The sequence below is a fragment of the Zea mays genome, chromosome 2 (genome assembly GCF_902167145.1).
Source record: "Zea mays cultivar B73 chromosome 2, Zm-B73-REFERENCE-NAM-5.0, whole genome shotgun sequence".
NCBI lineage: Eukaryota > Viridiplantae > Streptophyta > Magnoliopsida > Poales > Poaceae > Zea > Zea mays.
In genome coordinates this window covers 187,375,244-187,384,451 of record NC_050097.1, presented here as the reverse complement: position 1 = coordinate 187,384,451, position 9,208 = coordinate 187,375,244, and the positions used below count along the sequence as shown (strand labels likewise).

General features: G+C 49.1%; 1 protein-coding gene across 2 annotated transcripts; it reads right to left on the bottom strand.

The window, feature by feature from the left end:
• Positions 1-768: 768 nt before the first annotated feature.
• LOC100382014 (uncharacterized) lies at positions 769-8,204 on the bottom strand. Of its 2 annotated transcripts, XM_008670083.2 has the most exons (4): positions 7,641-8,180; positions 1,715-7,532; positions 1,205-1,633; positions 769-982 (listed from the first exon to the last, which is right to left on the bottom strand). In XM_008670083.2, the coding sequence occupies exons 2-3, from the start codon at positions 4,647-4,649 to the stop codon at positions 1,212-1,214; spliced, it is 3,357 nt and encodes a 1,118-aa protein (XP_008668305.1). In that variant the 5' UTR covers positions 4,650-7,532; positions 7,641-8,180; the 3' UTR covers positions 769-982; positions 1,205-1,211. The 2 variants fall into 2 exon arrangements, with proteins under 2 accessions (XP_008668305.1, XP_008668304.1); XM_008670082.2 differs by having other exon boundaries at positions 774-1,633; positions 7,641-8,204.
• Positions 8,205-9,208: the final 1,004 nt, after the last annotated feature.

Below are 9,208 nucleotides of genomic sequence, written 5' to 3'. Positions count from 1 at the left end.
GTCGTTAGAAACATTTTATGATATATACTAGTACTAATTATGTTACACGTGTGGTATTTATGTAATATGGGACGCTACGTAAAAAATCAGTTTCCTGATGTATATGCACAAATTTAGGATGACAAAAATGTGCGTTGAGAAGAAATGGATTGACATGCATGGAAACAAAAAGAATTTGATTTAAATGCTTTATTTCTCTAAATATATGATCTCTCCAATAGCAATGCAATTAGACTCGTTGGAACCAGTTTATAACATATATTGATAATAATTATGCTACACGATGTAAATATTTATGTAGTATGGTACAACGTGTAAAAATATGTTTTGTGCTGCATGCGCATAAATTTAGGATGACAAGAATGTGTATTGAAAGGTAATGGATTGACATACATGAAAACATAAAAAACTGATTTAAATGATTTATTTCGTCCATAAAAATAGGTTCTCTACAACATCCATGCAACTAAGCTCATTGAATCCGGTTTATGACATATACTGATATTAATTATGCTACAATATATATTTATGTAGTGTGGTACATCGTGTAAAAAATTTGTTTCCTGTTGCATGCACATAAATTTAGGATGACAACAATATGCGTTGAAAGGAACTGGATTGGTATATGCGGGATTTATGGAACCTTGGCAAATGACCTCGTTTCTTAGAGCGGTTATCTTTTTCTAAATTCCTAATTCGTTGCGTAAATGTGTGTCGTAAATTTCTTATACATATGGCGTAAATGGTAGGAACCAAATATACACTGGATTAGGTAACAAGATAATTTATAAAATCAATAAATCGTTTGTGTACAATAAACAGATAATAGATGGAAGCGGAGCTATAAACTAAAATATATCGTAAAAAATCTATTGACATTGATATAAATATGTATACAAAATATAACAAAAACAGAGCCATGCTCGCGTCTAAGTATCGCTCGCGTCTGAGGGAGCCGCTTACGCCACACACGCCTATGGATCTGCGATCGCTCGCGGATATTGTCGAACGCGAACGGAGCAGCACGTCCCAGAAAGAGAAACAGACGAGCGAGCAATTCAGTAACTCCTTGTGGAACAGAAATCATATGTATAAGCCATATAGATAGATCTATGGCCAAGGCTTATATTATTACATCAATCAGACACCTTCAACGAATTAATCCTATGTGTTTTTGCATCCGCTTAAAAAAATTATACCTTACCTCGTGGTCAATCGATGTCTTCCACTTCTAGCGTGGTGGAGGAGAATCCCAGCGATGACGCGAAGGTGGCCGTGGTGTCGCCGCCGAGGTACCGCTTGAGGCGGTCCAGGTCGTCGGCTGCGTCCATCATGGTTGGCCGAGCGGACGATTGCTCTTGGGTACAGAGGATGCCAAGCTCCAGTAGCTCACCGATGGCCACGTCCGACATCCTTCTCACCTCGGGCGTCTGGTCCCGGACCATGCGCACCAGTGCCTGGTCGACCACTGCGTCGGCGCGGCCGTGGTAGTGGGTCTTAACCCACTTGTGCAGGCTCAGTCCGGCGTCGAACATGTCGTCGGTTGGCTTCCTCCTTGTCACCATTTCCAGCACCAGCACACCGAAGCTGTACGCGTCGCCCTTTGTCGTCGGATTCGAGCCGTAGCCGTACTCTTCAGTCCATCGAGAACCATAACCACTCAGGAACGATCAGGAGCATTGGACTGATTAGGAGAAGGATTCCACGTACGTACCTGGAGGGATGTATCCGATGGAGCCGCACAGCATGTTCGCCGTGGAGGCGCCGACGTCGGCAGTGTTGGCCACCCCGCCGATGCTCATGACGAGCCTGGAGATGCCGAAGTCAGAGACGAGCGCGGTCATGTCGTCGTTGATGAGGACGTTGCTCGGCTTGAGGTCGCAGTGGATGACCTTGACCGGCGAGTGGTGGTGCAGGTAGGCCATCCCCTCGGCGATGTCGCTACAGATGTTGACCCGCTGCACAAGGCTCAGCTCCGCCGGTGGCCCCGCGTAGAGGCACCGCTCGAGGCTGCCGTTGGCCATGAACGGCAGCACCAGCGCCTTGAAGTCCGGCAGGCTACACGCCGTGACGATGCGCATGAGGTTCCGGTGCCGGATGCGCTTCAGGACCTGGCACTCGCGGTTGAAGCTCTTGGTCGAGTTCCCCGTCTGGAGCTGCAGCACCTTCACGGCCACCATGGTGCCGTCGCGTAGCGTGCCGCGGTACACCCGCCCGTAGCTGCCCGTCCCGACAAGCCGGTCCTCGCTGAACTCCTCGGTGGCCTCGACCAGCTCCCTGTACGTGATCCGGGGGAACTTGTACTTCATCACTGGCGACGAGCCGCCGCCGCGGCGGCCACTGAACATGTCCTCCCGCATTGCCGCGACCCGCTCGCGGATCTTGCGGACGCTGACAGTGCAGAGGATCGTCAGCGCGAACGCCAGAGCCGCCGAGCAGACACACAAGATGACTACGAACTTCCGGGACTGGTACCACGAGCGGTGGCGACCTCCGCAACGCCTGAGCACAGGACCAGAGAGGCGACGGTTGCCGAGGTAGGAGAGACAGCTGAAATTCACGAAAGGGCCGGTGGTGGGGACGCCGCCGCTGAAGTCGTTGTATGACAGATTGAGATATTTCAGCCTGTCGCAATTGGCCAGGCTAATGGGGATCTCACCACTGAGGTTGTTGTTCGCGACATTGAGGCTTTCCAGGTTCTTCAGCTGGCTGAGTGTCGAAGGGAGGTTGCCGGCAAGCGAGTTGTGTGAGAGGTCGAGCACTGTCAACTCAATGCAGTTTCCGATGTTGGCCAAGATCTCACCGTTGAAGTTATTCCAGGACAGGTCGATCTCTTGCACATGCTGCATGCTGCTGAGGCCAGCCGGCAGCATGCCCCCAAGCTGATTGCGCGACAGGTTCAGTGTCACGATGCCGGCGATCTCCTCTGATATCACCCCAGTCAAGCTGTTGCTGGAGAGGTCGATGTGCAACAGAGCGGCACAATGGCCGAGGCTCGGAGGTATGACCCCAGACAGCTTGTTTCCCTGCAGGAAGAGAGATTGGAGCTCGGCAAGGCTCCCTATGCTGCTTGGGATGGCCCCTGACAGCACGTTGGCCGACAGATCGAGCGCGATAAGCTGCGTGGCGCTGCCAATACACGCCGGAATTTCGCCTGTCAGGGAGTTGTTTGACAGCACGAGCTGCTGCAGGCACTTCAGCCGGCAAAGGGACGTCGGGATCGTCCCGTTCAGGAAGTTGCTCGACAGGTTCATCCACGTCATGTTGATAACTTCCCCGATAGACTCCGGGATTGGGCCCTCGATGGCGTTCAGCTCCAGGTTGAGGTGCCACATGTTGCTCGGGAGCAGCGAGCCCAGCCGACTTGGCAGCTGCCCTCCCATGCCGACGGCGGCGGCCTCCACCTCCTGCAAGCTCGTGCAGCTGGACAGCGCGACGAAGAATGGCTCCAGGTTGCTGTTGCCGTCATGGCTCTGGAAACGGTTGTTAGACAAATGCAGGAACTTGAACCCCTTCTTGCCCGAGATGATACTCGTAGGCAGCTCGTCGTCCAGCAAGTTGCTCTCTACATCTAGCGTCATAAGATCGGTGCAGTTGGCGATCCACCGTGGAAGCGTCCCATGGAGCTTGTTGGAGTAGAGGTTGATGACGAAGAACGCGCAGCCGGTGCTCGAGATGGCGCCGGGGATCTCGCCAGAAACATCGTTACTGCCGACGTCGAAGAGATGCAACCCTGTGAGGTTCAGGAAGATAGCTGGTGGGATGGTCCCGGACAGGTTGTTTTGCTCGAGTCCGAGATAGAACAAGCCCGTCAGCTCGGACAGGGAAGGTGGTATCCCCCCGTGGAAATTGTTGGTGCCGAGATGAATCGCCTGAATGTTGCGGAGGTTGGAGAGCTCGGCTGGAATCTGCCCCGTGAGGTGGTTGCCGGACATTTCAAGCTCCACGAGGCTTGTTAGGTTGCAGATGGCCAGAGATATTTCTCCAGAGATGAAGTTGGTTTGCACGTAGAGGTACTCAAGGAGAGTCAGGTTGCCGATGGACGGAGGGACGGCGCCGGAGATGTTGTTGTAGGTGATGTTAAAGCTTTGGAGTTGCCCAAATCTGCCGATGTCCAGCGGAATGGCACCGGAGATGCTATTGTAGGAGAGGTCTAGTTTCCGGAGCCTCTGGAGTGGTAAGAGGTTGCTGAAGATTGAAGAGATGGTGCCCGAGATGTCGTTGTTGTTCATGAAGAGGCGCTCCAGTCGCGTGAGGTTGCCGACGGACGTCGGTATCTGGCCAGAGATTGTGTTGTTGGACACGTCGAGGCCCCGGAGGTGCGAGAGATTGCCAATGACCCGTGGAATAGCAACACTGATGCCCAAGTTGGCGAGAGAGAGCCCAACAACGTGCTCCCGCCGCCAGTCGCAGGTGACGCCGGTGAAGCCGCAGACGTCGCCGTTGGACTCGTTCCAGTCCGCCAGGGCCGCTGAAGATGACAGCCTGAGCCCCTGCTTCAGGTCCAGCAGAGTCGCCTTGTCCCGCAGCAGGACCTGTCGCCGCCGCCGCCGCTGCATGTCTCCGGCCTTCCCGTCCGCCGACGTCGATGCGGCGAGGAAGGGGACGACAAGGATTAGCAGGAGGAGAATGTCCATGCGGACCCTCATCGTCTCCTCGTCGGATGGCACTTGTAAAACACCACGGGGGTGGCAACGACGGACAATCAGATCGGCCGCTAGCTCGATCGAGATCAACCGACCTTGTTATGAAACAACCAAACTGGAGAGAGCGAAGCATTGGTGCTGCTGCAGGTCTGCCTTCCGTGGGTTGGAACGGATGTAGCAGACGTCTTCGGGGATGCCATGATTGCCCAGCGCACGACGCGCGGCTTTTTAACCCGGTTTGTGCATGATGAGTGGGTTGGGGAGGACGGGGAGCAGCTGTGCGCAGCCGCGCCAGGAGACAGCGACGGTGGCGAAAGTGACGGGTGTCAGCAGCGCTGGTGGGCTCCGGCGAGCACAGCACAGAAGATTGTGGGAAGGATTGCAACAGGACTGAAACGAAGCAACAGGACTGTGCACTTCGTTTCAGGTTTGCTGCCGCACTCAGCGCCAGTAGGTCAGTGTATGCACCCACCTGAAGTGGTGCCTGCCAAGCACCTATTAAGAGTGTGTTTGGTTCGAGTAATGAAGTGATCTATTTTCTTCTCACTGCTCACTTTTTTATTTGGTTTGTGGAATAGAATGGGTTGATCTATCACCACCTCATTCCTCATAAGCTAATAATTAGTATATACATGAGGAGTGGGTTGATTCCACTAAAATTTATGGAATGAACTTATGATGCATCACCTCATGAAGCATAGTGACTCCACAAACCAAACACACCATAAATGGCCTAGGCAACAGAATATCCAAGCATTTCAGTTCTTAGACGGCATTAGGAGATAATCCTGCATTCCAAAAACTATCCCAAGCTTTGAAACACCAAATAAGTTGAGAGGTAAACAAACAATATACATTATTATGTGGATTATGTAATCTAGATACCTAGATTATGATAATCCATAAGCAGGTCTAGGTGCTTATATAATCCATAAGCTGGATTATATAATCCTGGAAGGAAACAAACAGGGCCTAAACGAGTCATGAAAAGTTTCAAGAAAAATCATTGGTGTGCAGTATGCTAGCATCAAACATCCAAACATATTCCAATTCAAACAGTGACCAGGAGGAAACGAGAAAAAGGATAACTTTTCATGGAATCAGGAAAGGACAATAACGAGCATTCAAATTTGTATTTTTGGTTTCTCTTGTATATTCAGAGTTTGAGTTGACAATTTAGTACGATGCTAGATGATATCACTACCAATGCTGAGAATTTTTCATGCCTATTGGCATTGTGTTTTTAAGGCCGAGAGGTCAAGCTACTTACTTTCTTGGGGTAACCCAAACTAACAAGCTGACCTTCTCAAACTACTGGCAAGCACCGACTATGTATTCTGCCGTACCCCCTAACCACATACAATCAATTCTAGACTGTATTCGTTACTTTAACTTGGCTTAGCCTATAACTAGTCTAGCAATTAATAAAGAAAAATTAAAAGGCCATAACAAGTGTTAAGTATGAGTAGGACTAGTATCACATAGTACACAGTACACTCGTTGAGAAGGTGTTCAGCTTAAATAGCAATCTAGTGAGTGCTTGTATATACAAGTTGAGAAGGAGAGTTGGAAGACTGTAAGAAATGGACACGGAGCAATTTTAAAGTATGATTTTTGGAATTTTGCAAAAGTTCTGCTCAGTGGATACAGAAGGTTAGAATGTTCTGAGTTTGGGAATTTTGCAAAAGAGAACTGGGAAGGACAAGGCTACCAGAGAATGCAGCCAAAGTTCTGCTCAGTCATAGATATGCTGCAGTGATCTGACTTAATGGTCAACCAATATCAGGGGAAAAGGTCATTTATATCCTTGTTGCCATCAGAGAATTCCAGGATATGGTCCCATCTTGTTGTGCCCAACATGCCCACCCACCGGAGGGTAAGCCAGCATGCACTAGATAAATGTGATTCATATTTACGCTTTTAGATGGTTCGGTCCACACCTAAGCTAATAAATATCAGCCTACAATTGTTATATTGCCATGCATGAATTGGTGGGCCACAAAGCTAAACCTACCACACATTATTTATGCCTAGGTGACTAAGAAATGTCAAAGAATGATTAACATTTAGCGAAGCAGAACTGTGGCTAGAAAGACCAGACTATACATCTACATGATATTGTTAACTGGTTTATAGCTACATCATGCCTGCTTATAGGTACATCATGCCTTCCCTTTTCACCAAATCTAGTGTGATTTTTGTGGTGTCCAATTTGTCCTCTGATGTTTCTCATTAAAAAAACATGCTTAGTTAGCATACTTCTGGGTTCTGGCACTATTCCACCTTGGCAGATATACCGGTTGTTAAGCAGATCACATGCAGTATTTCTATTCAGAGTTTCACCACATTCCCATGAACAGCAGCACGATTAAAGATACTAATAGTTTATGCACTAGTTTCTAAGATAATTTTAACAGAAATAGGCACAATCTCGGGCATATTTGTTTAAAATAAAGTTTAGGTATGTGCAAGGGAATAGATAAAGCAGAGTCTGCCGCTCCTAGTACTCCAATGGTTTCTGACACGTGTTCTCTGTAATTAGGCAAAGCGGAGTACAGCTTCTAGTACTAAAACTGTGTGAGAGCAAAGCCTAATCAGTAATAGTCAATCAGATTCATACCTTTACACCATTCGAGACAACCCTATGGCTATGAGTCCCAGCTATGCCTACGGATAGCTCAATTGCCCAAGTGCGACGCTATCTGTCTGAAGCATCATCTACTATCTAAATGCCTAATTAGTGACACATCTACAAGACGAACTGGCAGTTGATAGTTCTGACCTTTACGACGGAAGTGATCCATGGGGCATAGCTCAGCATGTAACCGTGTGCTAGTTCTGTGCCATCCACTTGAGAGAGAGAAGATCGCCGGTCTTTTCTTTCTTCTGGTAAGGTCACAAAAGAATACAACGTGGTCATAGAAGGTCATTCATAGGTACGAAAAGAATGAAAAGATACATGCATCCAGGACGAAAGACTACGGAGAAGTCAACCTGTGGTTCCATGAGATGGTCTCATTGGAACATATCTGCACATGCGAAAATTGCTGCTCCTGCGCGCCCCTCGTCAGCAAGGAGCTGCATGTACCTGGCTCTTGACGAATTGCCTAGCTTCAAACTACGAGTAAAGCAGAAGTGCGTCTGAGTGCTGGAATTCGGTTCCCCTAATGTCAATCTTGTCCTCGGTCCCCCGTTATCCACTGTGGTTCCCAGAGTAATCTGGTGCATGACGAGTGGCGCTGCCGTTACGGCCGTCGTCTTGCGCATTTGCACAAGCAGGTGGCGGGCTCGACTTCCCTCCGGAAGAGGATGGTGCTACTATGACGGAGAGTAGCCTTGAAAGCTAAAACACGCCGGTGGGTCGCGGTGTGATGCTAGTCTGCTAGCACTAGCAGTGATCGGCTGATCATGGTGACAGGCGTGGACGCATGGTTCAGACATGGCACCCTGCGCTTGTGGGCTGCGGGCTGCGGCTGCCATCTCGCTTGCCACCGCGTTGGATCTGTGGTCGAGTTGGGGCTGGCTTTGACGTTTTCCCTGTATGGCTAGCGTTACGCCAATAATAGGCCTAAACCCTGCAGATTTGATTTATAGATGCTTACATGATTTCTGTTATATCTCAAAAGAAAATAGTTTCTAACTTTTTAAAATATATAGCTTTATTATAAATATGGCTGGGTGCTTGTGCTACCTCCATCCGAAGAAAATACAGTTCTAGATTCATTTTTATTGAAGTGTCTAAAGTTTGACTAAACATATAATAAAAAAATTGACATCAAATAAATATACTATAAAAATTTATGCCATGATAAATATAATGATGCTTATTTTATATCATAAATATTAATGTTTTTTGAAAAATCATCTATGTCTCTAAGTATTTTCAGGCTGGTGACAACGCGGGCGGTAGCGCGGGCGAGAGAGAGCCGCTACCACCCGCGCGTGGGCGAGAGGCGGGCGAGAGAGGGTCGCCGGGCGACGGCGCTCGCGCCCGGCGCCCGGGCGAGAGGCGGGCGAGAGGGAGGCGAGAGCGAGGCGAGGCACTGGCGGGGCGAGAGCGCGGGGCGAGAGCGACGTGGCGCGATCTGACTGGTCCACGTGTCGCGATCTGATTGGTCCACGTGTGCTAGACGTTGCAACTAGCCGTTTTTGACCGTTTGGAGTCCAAAAAATTCGAAAAAATTGCAAAAAAATCACAAATTTCATCCCCAATCCCTCTATATATATCCCTACCCTGGTGGAGCTCATTCCACACACCATTTCATCTCATTTCTCTCTTCCAAACTCGCCTTTTCTACTCATCTTCACGTCATGTCTTCCTCGAGCACAAACTCAAGTGAAGGAGCCGAAGGGGCAATGTGCAATGCATTGCAAGCAGCCATGGAGGAGGCTATGCTCAACCTCAATGAAGAGTCGTCGAGCCGGCCCAAGCGTCGTCGACGCTACATCAATCGTGATCGTGAGTCTGCCCATGATCGGCTTCATCAAGACTACTTCGCCGATGACTGTGTGTATCCTCCAAATTACTTTCGGCGCAGGTATCGCATGGGGCGTCAACTTTT